Source organism: Neurospora tetrasperma (assembly GCF_000213175.1).
Source record: "Neurospora tetrasperma FGSC 2508 unplaced genomic scaffold NEUTE1scaffold_2, whole genome shotgun sequence".
NCBI classification, from domain to species: domain Eukaryota; kingdom Fungi; phylum Ascomycota; class Sordariomycetes; order Sordariales; family Sordariaceae; genus Neurospora; species Neurospora tetrasperma.
In genome coordinates this window covers 4,985,140-5,002,424 of record NW_009799100.1, presented here as the reverse complement: position 1 = coordinate 5,002,424, position 17,285 = coordinate 4,985,140, and the positions used below count along the sequence as shown (strand labels likewise).

The 17,285-nt window shown below is 48.8% G+C and overlaps 5 protein-coding genes across 5 annotated transcripts; 4 read left to right on the top strand and 1 right to left on the bottom strand.

The window, feature by feature from the left end:
* Window positions 1-1,139: 1,139 nt before the first annotated feature.
* NEUTE1DRAFT_17925 (uncharacterized protein) lies at window positions 1,140-1,523 on the bottom strand (the record flags this gene model as incomplete). Its single annotated transcript, XM_009850397.1, has 1 exon — window positions 1,140-1,523. A coding segment is annotated over one exon (384 nt), but the record flags the coding sequence as incomplete, so codon positions are not given.
* A 2,528-nt stretch (window positions 1,524-4,051) lies between these two features.
* On the top strand, window positions 4,052-4,658 carry NEUTE1DRAFT_99984 (uncharacterized protein; the record flags this gene model as incomplete). The annotated part of the gene is made up of 2 exons (XM_009851734.1): window positions 4,052-4,141; window positions 4,269-4,658. The coding sequence occupies 2 exons, from the start codon at window positions 4,052-4,054 to the stop codon at window positions 4,656-4,658; spliced, it is 480 nt and encodes a 159-aa protein (XP_009850036.1).
* A 915-nt stretch (window positions 4,659-5,573) lies between these two features.
* Window positions 5,574-8,339, top strand: NEUTE1DRAFT_109305 (uncharacterized protein; the record flags this gene model as incomplete). The annotated part of the gene is made up of 6 exons (XM_009851733.1): window positions 5,574-5,647; window positions 5,696-6,233; window positions 6,678-6,727; window positions 6,814-6,881; window positions 7,032-7,430; window positions 7,570-8,339. 6 exons carry the CDS (start codon window positions 5,574-5,576, stop codon window positions 8,337-8,339), a joined length of 1,899 nt encoding a protein of 632 aa, XP_009850035.1.
* A 621-nt stretch (window positions 8,340-8,960) lies between these two features.
* Window positions 8,961-11,257, top strand: NEUTE1DRAFT_80270 (uncharacterized protein; the record flags this gene model as incomplete). The annotated part of the gene is made up of 4 exons (XM_009851732.1): window positions 8,961-9,248; window positions 9,310-10,200; window positions 10,289-10,700; window positions 10,775-11,257. The coding sequence occupies 4 exons, from the start codon at window positions 8,961-8,963 to the stop codon at window positions 10,903-10,905; spliced, it is 1,722 nt and encodes a 573-aa protein (XP_009850034.1).
* A 338-nt stretch (window positions 11,258-11,595) lies between these two features.
* NEUTE1DRAFT_121555 (uncharacterized protein) lies at window positions 11,596-13,795 on the top strand (the record flags this gene model as incomplete). Its single annotated transcript, XM_009851731.1, has 3 exons — window positions 11,596-13,038; window positions 13,138-13,432; window positions 13,749-13,795. 3 exons carry the CDS (start codon window positions 11,596-11,598, stop codon window positions 13,793-13,795), a joined length of 1,785 nt encoding a protein of 594 aa, XP_009850033.1.
* Window positions 13,796-17,285: the final 3,490 nt, after the last annotated feature.

Genomic DNA, 17,285 nt, shown 5'->3' with positions numbered 1-17,285 from the left:
GGGTGGGAACGAGCTCTCCCACCGTAACAGACGGGATGTAGAGCATCCATAATCTTGTGTCGAGGTTCACTGAGCATGCAATATCGCCAGGTTGACGACAAGATGGAATAAGAATGCTTGAGATAACCTGAAAAAGAAAAGAAAAGAAAAGAAAAGAAAAGAAAAGAAAAGAAAAGAAAAGAAAAGAAAAGAAAAGAAAAGAAAAGAAAAGAAAAGAAAAGAAAAGAAAAGAAAAGAAAAGAAAAGAAAAGAAAAGGAGGAAATGGCAGTTGAGTACCTACGTACGCCGTTATATACATGGCTTGGGGGAAACGTGTTTGGATCATCGATATGCAGTGCAGCGAGGAATTGTTAATGCATGCCACGGATCGATCGATGTCCGACACCTTGAGATGTGCGCTGGGAGCAAAATAGTGGGATTTTCCGAAGACCGTAAAAAGTAGGCATCAAGCAGGCAAAAAGCAAGGACAAAGCAGATGAGGGGACGAAGTGAGTCAATGTAGGAGGCAAGACGTCAAAGTCATGAAAACTCCACTGTCCCGCAAGCTAGAAAGGTACGGGTTTTGTCCATCTCATTGCAGAACAGGTATAACAGGTACAAATAGGTTTGATTTGTGAACTAACTTTACCGCAACGCAGGAGATTCGGTATATTGCTCCTGCAGTCGAGGATTGTGGTCTCTGGTATTCCAGTCACGACGTAGCTGCTGGTATTTTCCTTTAGTAAACCTTTCGTAAAGCTCGACTTGATCTCTGCGTTCCTCCTCGGAAGATCCTTCAAAATTACAGCCTTCGGCCCCTAATATACGCTCCCATAGCGTAGTAAATGTGAGCCCATGACATCCTGCATTCTATGTCATCAGAAGAAAGACTAGTGTAATCCTTGTATCCAGCCTCAAACTCCTCTTGGTGCGGCTCGAAGCGTTTTTCAGCTTCCCGATTCCATTCAAATAAAGTCGTAGTTTGATCGTTGGTTTTGTCGATCAATATAATGCGTTTTCTGTTCAAGTGGCCAATGTAATATAACATGAGGATGCAACCGCAGCGTTGCAAAATGCGCTCACTTGGGCAAACGATGTGAACTTCTTCCAGGTTGTGAAGCTCAGACAGAGCTATGGCGTCGTCGAGGACAAACCTATAGCGCTCCAACTTGAGCCGCTTAGTAGTTTGGGCTACCAACTTTAAATCGCGAAGGTCCCGCGGCCCAATGTCGATGATATCGAGATCGAGGTTCGACCAGATGTATCGCATCGAACTAGCTTTGGAGACAAATTCGGGGGTGCGTTGGAGCTCAGAAAAGCACTGTCGGTACACTCCGAGGTTACGTGACTCGCGACACACTTGGAGCATTGCTGGTATGGGGGTAAGGGAAATAACCGCCTTGTGTTGCTTCTTGCCGGCAGACGCATCCGACAACGGGTTTCCATCATACTCCACCGTGCGAACGTGGACTACGCGGGGCTCAGCAGAAAGTTCCCAGACTCGAGCACGCAGCTCCCAGGGGAGGTAAGGGAAATAATGGAAAGCCGTGGCCATTGTTGAAGTCGTTTGTTATCTGTCGGTTTCCTATAAATATGATATCATCAGCAACTTGCGGGCCCCGACTTGAGGGAGGCTTGGATGTCATTGGCACTTACTTGAACGTAGACTGAGCCGCAGGAATGACCAGAATGCACCGCAGGTACAATCTTCTTTGTGAGCGCCGTTGATGCGGAAGCCAATAGCTTTTCTCTATAAGGAAACTGGTCTTGGGAAGGACCCCTCCAGGGTCGAAGGGGCTGTGGTTGCGACCCGCAACACTCGACAATTGTGTTCAAGTGTCGCGCAGGAAACAAAAGTAGTGGCGTGGCTGTGACGAGATAAGGATGATCTACGCGTGGGGTATTAGTGTGAGGCCCAAGATGAATACCGTTTTCGTGCAATTTGAAGCTGAGTTGATGATTTGGGCGCATACGTTTCACTTGAGAGACCAGAGCTCCTTCTGGAGGAAGCACTGGGGAAATAGAGAACCGTCTTGACCTGGATACCTATGCTCCGAAGCAAAGGAATGCTGCTTCCTGAAGATGAGGCTTCGTTCCGCAAGCCCGGCAATATGGAAGAGAAGGAGTGATAAGGACGGCTTGAGTGGCCGGGAAAAGTCCAGAGGTAGAGGACGGAAACGAACTTCCGAGTCAGTTTTCACTTCTTACGTGTGCGCGCGGGGTTGCCTGACATATGCATGATGGGATGGGAGACCCGTCGTTCTCGTGGCACGTACTCGACCTCTCTCCAGTCCGCACTTCTGCTGCCATTTGATGCCTCGCAGTCAACCACGCCCCTCAGAGCAAGAAAGACTCTAGGCCGTGTCATCAACCTTTGGCCCGCTGAGGCAACACCATTCTCGTTCTCGCCAGCTCCGTCCGGCATATCCCCAGATAAGGCGGCGGTAGACGTGTCCAAACCCAAACTCTTCTTCAAACGCAGTACATTAGCGAAGCATACAGCATAGCTCCTAGCTGCATTATCGCACGTAAGTACACTTCCCTTGTACTTCTACTCCATGTTTGGATCAACTGGGACTGTGATAACATTCAGATTGGGAAAACGCCTTTGTACCATTACAGGTATGAGGGCATTCAGACATCCATCCAATACCTACACTTCGTGAGAGACAAACTGCATGACTGGGAGGTTGAAGATCTCAAACGTTGTGTAAACCTCAAGCTGATTACCATAATCTGTAAATCTGGGGCGACCAGTTGGCGTCGACCTTTCCGAGGTTGCCTGATTGATTGCGAGATTGAACTTACGGTTTGGGATGATCCAGATGGCTATCAGAACATGTACGGCGACTACGATGATCTGATTGACAGAGCCCTCGACGATCCGCATGAGGAGTGGTCTATCGAAATCACTCCGCGATTTTTTCGTGGCTCCTGAAAGCTTCTGCTTTCCATCCCCTATCCTAGAAGTATCTAGAATGGTAGACCTGGAAAATCGACAAGTTGATCGTTGAAGTGGCTGCTGTCTTCACGCGAGCAAGGGACAAGTCTGTGTGTTTTTCTTGATGAATCACGACGACGAACGCCCCCGAGTTAGATGTCCATCGATATGTGCCTTCACCACCCAACCTTCCTCCTCCCGAGAGATTTGCAGGCATGTAAGGTCCGGATAGGTAACCTGGGGAAAGGTTGGCGACATTGTCAACTCTCTCCATGGGAATGAACCTTGGTTGGAGAGGCCTCCCCTTACTCTGCCTTGCATTCACTAGATTATTCCCTTCATTAGGCCAGAAAACCTTCAGTGACCCTTCACCTTTTCTTTTCTAGTTCTATTTAATCCACCCACCACTCCCATATTTTGCGCTATTTCCTGCACAATTTTCTCACCTCTTTGCTGGTGCGCTACACTCAACCCTGTCCATCGTGTCTTGCGACATTTGTTGTTGCAGACTCAACCATCTCCTCCAAAGCAACAACCCAGCTTCTCTCATCATCCAGCTTTGGCCATCGACGGCAAACTATCATTCGCTTCCCCGCTTGAAGCGGATTCTCAGATCGGTTTGATACGTGCTCAGCAATCGACACAGTTGGACTACTGTACGGAAGAGCGCGAAGTAGAAAGACATCGAGGCCAGGACGACATCTCGCATTCTCGACCTTGCGATCTTGCCAACTATAGTCCTTCGTGGCAACTGGATTGCTTCGTTGTGGGCACCCATTTGTCTGCGGCTGGCGTTGTCCCCAGAAATACGGGTTTCCAGGAAGAAGCTACGTGTTCAATATCTTTCCAGGCCTGGACAGCCTCGAGACAGGGTGACGGCAAGACGCCGCTGTCAGCGTCTCTTTCTAGCGCAGTGCATTAGGGGCGCATGCAGCATCGATACCAGTAATTCTTCCGTCCAGATCTGCACTGGTCACATAGGTAATTATTTCTGACCTTCATCCGTGCCTACTCTCCATCCTGACTTTGATCCAAGTTCTGACAACGTTGCCATCTTCAGCTACCAGCAACTACCTACCTTGAGATCTCAGAGCACACGGCGACAGCTGCCCCCAACCCCTGCCGGCAACATGTCCACCACAGAGACGTTTCACCTATTCCCTTACCTGCCATGGGAGCTTCGTGCCATGATATGGGAATTCACAGTTGCGCCTCGCATGGTTTGACGTCCGTGTAGTTTCCGACCAGATACAAGGGACACTTCGCAGAGATTTGCGTTCGGTGAACAGGGTACCAGAGATACTCCAAGTTTGCAAGCAGTCCCGCTACCTGGGAGTGTACAAACAGGCATTCACTGAAATCCTATCGGGCACATCGGACTTCCAGCGGAAATATGTTTGGATCAACTGGGAGCATGATACCATCCGGGCGGGAATGACCGAACTGCGCCACTTTAGGTACGAAAGCATCCAAACTTCCATTCAGCGGCTCGACATCGAGATACTGCGGCTTCTGCCTGGAGAGATCAAGATTCTCCAGGGCTTTGTAAAGCTCAAGAAGCTTGATATTCACGGCGAGATCTGGAATTTCCGATGGGCCTTTCGCCTGTTCCCCTTTGCATGTGGTCAGAAAAATATCATCCTACACGATATGCTGGACTTTCTTACGTTGGACAGCTTTGACTGGGATGAGTTATGGGACGACCTGTGGGATGAAGATATACCTGTCTATGATTAAGATGTGTAACCACGTCTGTTCTCAGTGTATGCGAGGGCTATCTTGGCCGGCCCTGGAGACGCACCTTGGAAGGCAGATGAAACCAACACGCCTATCATGTTCGGCTTAATCGGCATGATTACAAAACGTATTTCCAACTCCGAACGGAGAAAGAAACATATGGCGATTACGAGAGGGGATTTACGTGTCTGAATGCATTGTGGCTGTATGTACATAGGAAGACGATCAAGTACATCCGGCATCGAGTATAACAAATGATCGATATATGTCGAAGCTTGATATACGTCATTGTCTGAGTCCTTCGGACTTCTCTTTGACCCGAGACACGTCACTATACATGGCGGCATGATTGAGAGGGAAAAAAATTAATAAACGTGGATCGGCAGCAGAGAAGCAGATGAGATGCAAGGCACCCTCTGTCTAGGCATGATACATGATCAATAAATCGGACTTCCGCATTGCTTCGGCGTATGGATATTGTATTAATTCATTTATATTCCTACCTGAACTGCATGAGAGCAACGTCGCCCTTCACTTGACCTAGTATATATACCTGACCAGACTGCTCTGTGATTTTCTTCCCAAATTTTCACCACTTCCCCAGAGTTCTTCAAGCTATTGTGGTCAATCAAGTTGACAATAAAGAGCATCCATCACCACAGACCATCATCAAATCCGACAGGCTCTTTCACATATCTGACTCGTCTCGAAACTTTACCGAAGACGGCGAAGGCACAACTAAAAGCCAACTTATCTCTCTCCGCAGTCTGTGGCTGCCGGCTATCACGATCAAGCTCCACACAATCTTGTCGCCTCAGTCAGAATAGGCAAAATCAGCTACCTTCCAGTTACGGTATGTGTTAGCTCCGTGCAAGCAAACAATGGGTTAGCTCGTTCTGTTTCGCAAGTGTTAACATGTCGTCATCTTCCATAGCTACCCACAAGATCTTTTCACGAACAACAAGCATCATGGCCAACACCTTTTCCAAGTTCCTTCAGCTTCCCTGGGAAATCCAAGATCGCATATGAAAACATAGTGTCGAGCCTCGGATCGTCAAGATTCGCAGAGTACAGGTCACGCACGCCAAATGCGTTAACAACAAAGGCAGCGGCCCAGCTTACAAACTCGTCACGGGCACGCCGGTCCCAGCAGTACTACAGACCTGCTACCAAGCCCGTTACAAACACAACTTGTACCAACAAGTCTTTTCCGAGTTGGACACTGTCAGATCTGGCGAAGAGCGCCAATATGTCTGGATGAACTTGGATATCGACACGGTCGACGCGGGCTTTCTCACCGGGCTCACTCTATTCCATTTTCAGGATGTGGCACGATCGATCCGGCGCCTCAAGGTTGAGATCGATTGGATCTCGTGTGCATGTGGCGCGAGAGCTGCCCTCCACGCATGTTTTGTCAACTTGCAGGAGCTTGAGATCACCGTTTCGGACGAAACGTTTCTTGACCGGCAGTCTACAACCAGAGAGCAATTATGCAGCGGCTATATGCCACGCTCTCTGAAGAAACTTGTTGTACATACGACTGCGGACGGCTTGACGAGCCAATGGGATGAGTCCGTGGGCGATGATGATCCTCAACATATCAGATGGATACGAGATAGCGAGATCACGAGTGTTCAGCGGTCACTTTTGAAGGGTCATGCAATTATCTTGAGTAAATGGCAGGAGCCGTGCAAGTGTTGCTCACTAGGATACTGAGTGCTCTCGTCCCGACGAAGTGGTTAGCAGCATGAGCGGGCGTATGATGGCACGGCGAGGGCAAAATTACCTACTTCTATGTATCAGGACGGGGGACCATCATGTACTAGGCGGCGTCGTCAAACATTTTAGAAAGGAGGGAACAAATTTGTGTTGGGCAGACTTGGAAACATTAAGGTTTCAACTATTCATGACCACTTGAGCGTAATATACTTTGTTGCTGTTTAAAGTATTCGAGTTACATATATGGAATTGCTATGTGAACCACCCTGTAGCGTAAGGGTGAACCAAAACCTAATGTAGACGGTCCAGCGCAGGTCTCTGAGGGAAGATATGGGCCCTTCCATGTTAGGGTATGTTCAAGAGGCTGCCTGTAGTAGTAGAGCTACGATGCGTGAGACTTGACGATGATGATTTTTGATGACGTGCTGTCTTTCAGGTTCGCTCCTCCCGCCTTCACTTCACTTCTCCTTCCCTCCCATTCACTCCAAGCTAGAGATCCTAGAGGTACCTAACTTTCTGCCTCAGCTCGTCCCATATTTGGCCGCCTTTGGACCTGGACCCCGCGCATTCACCTTTTAAGTATCCTCCTCTCCTTCCACTCTTCTTAAGCTCTTCTTATCTGCTTCACGGACCGCGCACTGTTTTTCTTCCAAGCAACGCGGCGCTCAACCAACACCGCTTCGCAAGACTCTGAAAGCACGACAGAAAGCGCAACACATCACGACGTCCTAGGCCTGGCGTGGGCCGTTAGCGGCAGCACCTTCCTCACGTCCGTCGGCATCATCTTCTGCGACAGGCGCGACTCCTCTTTCTTTCCGAGCTTGTCTCTGCCGACTCTCGCAACTTTTGCGACAGTAACCGATCCGCGGCTGGCAGACACTCGCCCACTTGAAGACATTATCCCGTCCCGCGCGGTGGACTGTCACACCACTCCTCTCCCTAGACCGGTACAAAGAGACGAGACACTTCCTCCAGTGCGAATCGGTAGCAAGCTTTTGCTGTCTGACCCTTTCGTCTGGCCGTTCTTGTTGCTCGTCCAGTCAGCCACAGCAGGTAAGTATCGCAACCCGATCAGTCCGATTTCACTTTCCCTTCAGCAGTCAAATTCCTTAAGTTGAATTTGATGTAACGAGCGCTGACCAGATCGCCCGAGTCAGTACGAGGAGAAAGTCGCCACGTAGTCGAACAACAGCGAGCAAGATGGCTGCCACCAGTTTCCATCGGTTCATGTACCTACCGTTCGAGCTCCGGGCTCTGGTGTGGGAGCTAACTGCCGAACCCCGTACCGTCGACGTTGGTTTGTTGATTAAAGAAACTACACGAACCTACTACCAAGCACATAATGAGAGAGTGCAAGAGAGTAACGTGAGTTCCTTTACACCGATCCCAGCAATCGTGCAAGTCTGTCGCGAAGCTCGTCAGCTGGGGGTTTATCGACAGCTCTTCTCCGAGTTGGAAGACATACGAGACGGCGGTGAGCGGCGCTATGTTTGGCTTAACCTGGAGCTTGACATTGTCGACATTGGGGAGGCTTGTTTGGAGGATTTCATCCCTGTTGCAGCCTCGATCAAACGACTCAAGTTCAAGGGGGATACAGTTAGCACTGATGATGCCATCTTTCTTGAACAGTGTGTCAACTTGAAAGAGCTGCATATAGTCAGCTCTGAGGACGCACTGTGCAATTTGTATTGGGTCTTCAAGAGATCCCCTCCACATTGCGGGTTGGAAAACATCTTCATGGTTGACTCTCAGCTAGGTCTGGTACCTCTAATCACTAAATTTGCTTCCAAAACTGAGAGGCTAGTATCAAGGTTAGAGGACCTTGAGAGGCGGTTGGAGAATGCCCGAAGAGAGCTCGCACCATCTGATGAGGAGGAGGAGCCATTTGATGAGGAGGAGGAGCCATTTGATGAGGAGGAGGAGCCATTTGATGAGGAGGAGGAGCCACTTCCGCTTCCGTAAGCTTCTGGACGTACAGTGTACATCCGGCAAACGATGATAGATTGAACACTTGAAAAAGAAAAGTCACCCGAAAAGGTTGTGGAGCGAAAGGGTTGGCAGGTTAGAGCATAATCGCGTAGATAACGGATAGGATATGGCCCTATAGCTCTCTAGATGCACAGTGTAGCGGCCAATTCGAGAATGCATCTTCCATCCCCAATTCCACTCAGCCTTCGTTGTCAAAGGGTAATTTTTTTTTTTTGTAATTCTCTACGACTCGAGTCAAAAATCAAGAAAGACGAAAAGATGGCTTCAAAGTTGCGAGGGCGGTGACAATGGTGTCGAGGCGTAACCTGGGCTCCCAAAGCTCGCTCCGGTTATCCGCACCCGGAGATAACTTGGTCACCCCATTGATTGGTTGTCTCAGGCCGAATGCGGAGTAGACTAACACAGTATTATCAGTGATAGCACCCGGCTCAAGCTCCGTAGCATCCATCATCGCTCCCCGCAGTCGGCAGTCGTGATATCGCAGCCATAATCTGCCTATAAAAGCCATGGATGACACAAGAAAATAACGGGGCTTTAACATTGACCTCACTCATGTAAAATCATTCTTGTGGGCTCATCATTCCCTTTTTCACCATGATGACTGAATACCCCATTCCTTGGGAGGCCCGTGCCGCGAAGAAGCGGGAAGACACTCTCGCAAAGATTCCGGCAGAATGGCGACTAAGTCCTGCCGACCTCGAGCTTGCGACCAAGCAGCGAGATATTACGGGTCCTTTCATTGAACGTTTTCTGGAGCCCGAGGTAATCGATGTCGTCAAAACGGACAGTGTTCCTCTGGTCAACGATATAAGGGCTGGCAAGCGCTCGGCGGTAGAGGTCACGAAGGCGTTTTGCAAGACGGCGGCTATTGCTCACCAGATTGTTTGTATACCTCCTGTTCTCACCTTGTCAGTTGACGGAACACAAGCTAACAAAAAAAAAGAACAACTGTCTCCTCGAAATCTTCTTTGACATCGCCATCAAAAGAGCCGAAGAACTCGATGAGTATCTCCGAGTAAACGGCAAGCCTGTCGGTCCTCTTCATGGCTTACCCATCAGCTTGAAGGACCAATTCCACGTCAAAGGCGTCGATACCACTATGGGCTACGTCGGCTGGATAGGAGGCAACATGGGCATCACCGACCCTACCAAGACACATCAAATCGAAAGCCAAATCACCAAGGAGCTGCTAGCTTGCGGTGCCGTGCTTTTCTGCAAGACCAGCGTCCCGCAAACTCTCCTAATTGGCGACACTTACAACAACATCATCGGCCGCACGCTCAACCCTCACAACAACAACCTCTCCTGCGGCGGATCATCAGGAGGTGAAGCGGCGCTCATGGCCCTGCGCGGAAGTACACTCGGCGTTGGCACCGACATTGGCGGATCTGTTAGGATCCCAGCCGCGTTCTGCGGTATTTTTTCCCTCAAGCCGACCCCCGAGCGCCTGTCATATCGGGATGCTGCGAACACGAACCCGGGGCAGAACACTTACCGCTCCACGCTGGGGTTCATCAGTACCTCTCTTGACGGATGCGAGCTTGCTCTCAAGTCTGTCTTGTCCACACGGCCATGGTTGCAGGATCCGGCTGTAGTGCCTATTCCTTACCGACAGGATGTTTTCGATAATGTCTTGTCTCGTGCGGACACGAGTGGCAGGGCAAAGGCAGACCACCGACCGCTGAAGCTGGGTATCCTGTGGAACGACGGCATCGTCGAGCCTCACCCGCCTATTCGCAGGGGAATGGCGATGGTCGCTGAGGCAGTGAAGAAAGCCGGACACAAGCTCGTGGACTGGAACCCGCCCTCTCACGCAACTGCTCTTAAGATCCACGTAAGTTTTCCACCCAAACGCAGAACCTGTTCTCCTCCTCCCAAGCCCGCCCGTCATCACCGTCACTGACAACACACACATGCTGCAGCACTCCTTCCTCCTAGCCGACGGCGCCCGCGACGTCCACGACCACCTCCTCCTCTCCGGCGAGCCCCTGATCGCCGACCTCCAAGCATACTTCAACCTCCGAGACCCCATCCCGCTACTCGAGTACCAGGCCTTGACCGTCCAAGGACTTGCGTGCGAGCAGGCCTATTCGGATTACTGGAACTCCATGTCGGGAGATGACGGACAGGAAGTCGACGCCGTCATCATGCCCATCGCGCCCCACGCCGCCGTGATCCCGGGGAAATATACTCACCTTGCTTATACCGAGGTGGTCAACTTGCTGAATTATAGCGCGGCGGTGATTCCGGTTACGAAGGCTGATAAGGGGGTGGATGGAGTTGATGAGACGTATACGCCGGTGAACGAGGTTGATAGGGCGAATTGGGAGTCTTGTGAGTTTTTTTTGAGGTTTTTTGCTGGAGGATCATTTGGTGTGTGACTGGAGCTGACGACGAGTAATGTCTAGATGACCCGGAGATCTACCATGGTGCGCCGGTGGGGGTGCAGATTGTTGCGAGGAAGTTTGAGGAGGAGAAGGTATTGGGTATTGCGAAGTTGGTGCATGCTGCGCTTAAGAATGCCCAGTCTCCAGCTTGAGGTTGTTGGGGAGGTGCTGGACTGCCGCGTTGGTCATCAGGGCTGGCGGGATCGATATTCGTGGTTTGGCGATAGAAACCGCGAAGGAGGACCAACAGGCTGGGTTCGTAGGTATGACACCATGATCAATTCATGAGGTATGCTTGGATGATTGGTGTGTTGCTTCCACGCTACGGAATAACACACTTCGGTGTATTATCTTTGTCGTGTTGATGATAGTTGGAGAGACTCGACTTGACATGCCCGGGAAATGGATGTGCTGTTGATGTCTGGCGTTGTGGCTTCTAACAGGGCAAATCCGATGAGGGACACGATCCATTCAGGATAACATATGGCACCGAAGAGCCGCCTCGCATACTCGTACCTTTCTCAGCGTATATTCATGCGTGTTTCGTAATCCTTGAATTCTTTAGTAACCCCCATTCATGAGCCACTCTAGCAGATGAGCAGCGGATGGTACAGGAGGACGCATTGCGGGTGCACGGACCACCACGCCGACAGATGCTACACAAAATTGCCGCTTCTTCCACATCACAACCAAAGTACATCATCTTTAATGTACACAATTTTCGCTGTCCAGATATTCTTTGGTGCAGCTCTGAATCCTGTTTCTCTTAAACCCCTTATCATATCATTCCTCGACGATCTTACTCAGGGCAACTGACGCCGAAACAAGCGCGCGACGGCGGGATGGATGACTGGATTCAGTCGACCGAGCCAGCTCGCAAAATCATCGGCGACGACAACAATATCGAACTAGCCGCATACCTTTCCGCCCAAAATAATCTGTCAAGACCAAACTCCGTCATAGAGCCCGGCATTGAACGGCCACTCCACGCCAATCCCAACAATGCCAGCACCGTCGACGCTGCAGGCGATAATGACCTCCCCCCTTCTTCTACAAGTCCTCCAGCTCCCATCCCAATAGGAATATCGCACTCCCTAACCCTCCGCCTCTACACCTCCCACTTCCTCTCCACCTGGAACTCCCGCCTCTTCGAAGCCGGCGTCGTCTACTTCCTCGCTTCCGTCTTCCCCGACAACCTCCTCCCCGTCTCCCTCTATGCCCTCTCGCGCAACCTTGCCGCCATCCTCTTCGCTGTGCCGGTAGGCCACTGGATCGACACTGCCCACCGGCTAACCGTCGTCCGCGCTTCCATTGTGGGGCAACGCCTCGCTGTTGCTGCTTCGTGCGGTCTTTTCTGGGCGTTGCTGGAGTTGCGGCTGGGATGGAGGCAGTCGCCGCTGGTGGATGGCTTGTTTGGAGCTAGTGTGTTGCTGGCGTGCGTGGAGAAACTGGCGGCGGGCGTGAATCTTATTGCGGTGGAGAGGGATTGGGTGGTGGTTATTACGCAGGGGAATGAGGAGGCGAGGAGGAAGATGAATGCGCGCATGCGGAGGATTGATTTGTTTTGCAAGTTGCTCGGGCCGTTGACGGTTGCCTTGGTTGCTGCGGCGTCGGTGAGGGCGGCTGTGTATGCGACGCTGGGGATGAATCTGGCGTCGGTGATGGTGGAGTATCTTTGCATCGAGACGGTGTTTCGCAGGGTCCCGGGGCTCGGTCGCCCTGCTCCTCCCGGTGAATCAGTCGGTCAGTCGCTCGAGCCGCTTTCGGGGATTGCCTTGAGGGAGGACGGTGGTGCTGCTACTGACGGCAGTACCCATCGACAGCTCGGGGATTGGATACGGAGCATATCATGGCGCAAGCTGCTCATGACTCCCTCTTTGCGCCTGTACTTTGGCCATCCAGCGGTTATCCCTTCGCTTGCGCTTTCGCTACTGTACCTCACCGTACTCTCCTTCTCAGGCCAGATGCTGACGTACCTACTCGCCTCCAACCTTAACCTATGGCAAGTGGGCATCATCCGTGGCATCTCGACAATCTTCGAGCTCAGCGCCACTTGGATCGCGCCCCGTCTGATGAAGCGCATCGGTGTCCTCCGCACGGGCTTGTGGTCCATCACCTGGCAGATGACCTGGCTAGCTGGCGGCGTCTCTTGCTTCTTTTACTACTACGGGAAGGGCTATGAGGCAACTAGCCTTATGACCGCTGTTGGCCTTGTTGTTGCCGTGGCTTTCAGTCGTGTCGGTCTTTGGGGTTTTGACCTCTCGGTGCAAAACATTGTGCAAGGTGTAAGACCCACGTCCTTTCCATCTCCTTCCGAAAAAAAAAAAATCCTGTCTACATGAGCTTTGCCTTGCTACTAACCAGTGGGTTTTCCCCGGATACAGGAAGTGGAAGACGATCGCAGAGGCATCTTCTCCTCAGTGGAAGCCTCGTTCCAGAACCTGTTCGACATGTTCGCGTGGGCCCTTACTATCATCTGGCCAAACCCCAATTCGTTCCAGTGGCCAATTGTCATCAGCGTCACGGCGGTCTATGCGGCTGGCGGACTCTTTGCCCACTTTCTACGCCGTCGTAGAGGCCATCTTCTGCATCCCCCGGCATGTATCAAAGCCAAGCGTCGGAGAAGCAACTCGCATCTATTCGGGTTGGGATGGGCTCGTCGTTCAAGGCGCAGTGCCAGCGATTCTATTATTCTATGACAACCTGTGGTCGGTTGGACTGTTGATTACCTATTTTCTTTGGAAGTCTGTCACATGGCAGGAGACAGCAAGGCCGTGACCGCGACGTTAAAATATCCTGTACCTGGCAAGCCAACCAAGCTCTCACAACCTTGAAGTGCGCTGATGATTCCGCTATCCAAACCAATGTCGTTGCCAGCCGTCTGACATCCTAACTGTCATATATATGCAAAATGGCCGAAGCCTTGTGGCTCACCCGCCATAGGCTTGCCGCATCTTCGTAATGGTTGATTCAAGCCTTACGCTTCAACTTGTAGGCTGGCCTATAAACCACGTCCTTGGACGTAATGATATCGATGACTGACTTCAAGTTCAATGTGTCTACAAGTCTGTCATCTCGCTCCCATGGATGCTAGCTCATATTTTGATGGACAGCACCATCATTGTTCCACTCGTAAATGCATTTCTCTGTCCGCTCCTCTATCAGTGCGCACAACAGACAGAGCAAAGCTCTAATGGACAAATGGACGGACAGATGAGTGTGCCGATTTTCCGTGCAGCCAGCAGCATAAAGCGGGTTTCAATCTACTGCATCGCATCCAAGCCGTCTATATATGTAACATGATGCCTTGTCGATGTTGATAGTTAGCTGAGATGAACCATTTGTGGACAAGGACAAGAAGTAGTGGCTGTTTAAGAGATAGTTATGTGTTGTCTGGAAAATGAGAGGTTAGATTTCACATGGCCAATCGGTCATACTGTGAATGAGGCTTGCTTGTCTGGATCTAGGTGATGCTAATGGATCTTTTATTACATCATATCACTCTTCCTCGTATTAATTTCACATTTTGGTTCGCATCGGCGCCGGAGCTGTGGTTTCGGCAGTATAGTATCTGCATAAAGCTAATATAAACATATCTTTACAGCCAAGTCAACGACACTCCGCTTAACGATGCTAGATTGTTAGATTTCGACACGTACAGCGACACCCAAGATCCAGGACGCTCCCTACCCCAATACGACGTCGAGCCACCGCCACCATTCCTATCTGAATCGAACGATATATCACCTCGCTAGTTATATACCGAACATCAAAATCAAGTTGGCTCGCCATTGGAATCCAACCATACCAATAAGTCTTCCCTCTTTTACCCCCTTCTCGCATCTCCTCTCTCACTACTCCCGCTTATTTCCTATACACATTGTTGGCATTGCGTCGGCTACAAATTAAGAATTATAAAAGCTGCTAAATCCTACTTAATAGGTACGCCTATTGGAAGGACTAGGGTTCTTAAGAGAACGGAGAGAGTACGTTACTCTTGTAGCGTTCTTTATCTACTGATTGTGGCAACGATTTGCCAGTTGTGTTGTTATAGGATGGAGTGGGTGAGTTCGAACTCTGAGTTAATCCGTTCTTCCTATAGTATACCGGATCTTAATATTAATATTACCGATCTTAGCGTTTCTATATACTAGAACTTCGGAATTATATCCGACTTAAAGATTCGACTCTATATTGATACTTTTATCCTACCCCCACGAGCAACCTTCATTCTAGTTGGAATTATTACAAAGCCCAAACATACCCGTCTATATATACTTATTAACCTTAAAAATATTCAATCTATCGAGTATAAAGCCAACGCCAATCCGCCCGTACTTTTTATATATATTATGCCTCTTTAATAGTCCCTTAGCCTCTACTTTAATATAATACGATTACTATCTTTAATTAGCCCTTAAATTACTCTTCTAATTCTAAAAAGGGGGGAATATAGAATTTTATTCGAATTATTTGACTACTCTTTCTACTATCGATAAAATTACTATCTATTTTAATTTAGCGTTAATTAGGTTAGAAGTATAAATTTAAATCGCTTATTTTCCCTCTATCTTCTTATTTACTTTATAATTAGTACGCTTCGATAATTACTATAACCTTCGAATACTTTATAGTAGCCGAGGCGGCCGGTTAATTTAATTGAATATAACTATTAAAAGGCTATCCTCTACTATATAAGAATATAGTTTATTCTTTACTATAAACCCTATTTTATAAACGTTAGTACGCTAACGCTTTAGTATTACCTTCTTCCACTCTAAACGATTAAGGTTTGAAATTAGCGGGTAGCTATCCTACTAATAATTATAATTCGCCGAAAAGCTTCCCTTCTAGTACGTATACTTACCCGGCGTCCAAATTTCTCCTAATTAAGATCTCTTTTTCTAGACCGTAAGCCGTCGACACTCTGACGACCCATTGCCCTATTATATAGATCAGGAGGGCATCTATAAAAGTGGTCCATCTATCGATTTAGCGAGTAGCTCCAAGACTCCAGTACAAACCCCCACTCCATTTAGTATATTCGCCTACCTATTACCAGTCTCTTATCACTACTAATATACCCCTAGACCGAAAACGCTAATATACAATAGAGCCCCCATCCCTTAAAACGTTCTAAAACCTTGTCCTCGCCTTCTGCAATTTGGAGGAACGTTAGATACCCTTCCTTTAAAATCTTTGAGACGCTGCCCGCAATTACTGTAAAATATTCGATAAGAACTATAAAATAATTGATAAGAACTGCAAAATAATCAATAAGAACCAACGCCTCGTATACTGCGTTAAAGAGTTAGAGGACTAATATACCGCCATTCTCGAATGTATTTCTTATAAGGCCAAACGTACCGCTAAGCTCGAAACCCGTATTAAGGAATTTAATATACGGCTTAATAATTAAATTAACTACCGATATAATTTAAATAAAGAATATTACCTCTTACGTCGTATCGATGGATTAATCGCGCGGGCGTTCTACGCAGCGTACGATAATATACGCGGTCGGAATACTAATAAGGGAAAAATAGAGATTCGTATTACTTATTCTTATTCTAACCCTCTATTTATTGAAACTTTACTTTATATTGTAGTATAAGATATTTAGGCGATATATTATCCTTCGCTAATAGTTACCGATTTGTATAAAATAGTATAATTAATAGAGTATTTAAGGGATAATCCGATGAGTATAATTATATATTACGCGTTTAGTTCGGCAATGAGATTAGAGTTTGTGAAGAAGTGGAAAGTTAAAGCCGAAGATTGTAGGCGACGGCCATAGTAATAAAGAAGTAAGTAATATTTGGGGTAGGAGGGGGATTTAGTTGAGCTGGTAAGTTAATATGTACGCTAAAACGGTCCCTGCAATTGGCCCTTAATCTATCCCAGCCCTATAAGGGTAATAATAATTCCAAACGTATATCGTTCTCGCTTTAGTAGTAGTTAGCTTTAACGTCTACTTCCGCCTCCCTAGGGGTATAAAACGTCGTTCTTGCTTTGGGTAGACAAATAATATTGTAGTTAATCGCCGAGTTTAATAAATGAGTAGCAAGGGAATCTCTCGCTCTATTTATTAGATTACTGGCGTTTTGGTCATCCACTACAACAAACTCATCACAGTCCCTCTCTTAACGATAGCGTGGAGTCACCCGCTATGTAGCAAACTTCCTCCACAGATCGAATCGGAAAGCACCCACGACTCGTTTACAATCCTTAGCCCCTACATCTACTGTCCCGGCTCAACATTATAGCTATATTCGCACAGCAATACCACGAACACCAATGCCACGAACACTACGGCCTTCCGAAGAGGTGCAAATAGCGGAAGCCCGCCGAGCCCGTAAAGTCAGTCGCGCTGGCGCCACAATGAGGAAGTGTCACTTACATTACTATCGCAACGACTTTGCCCCTAGCTTGACATATCTACCCTTTTCCAGGGTGAGCACGCTACAGGGTATAATGTTCGGTGGGCGCATCACAGAGCTAGCGTACTATTGGAGCGCTGACCTACTTC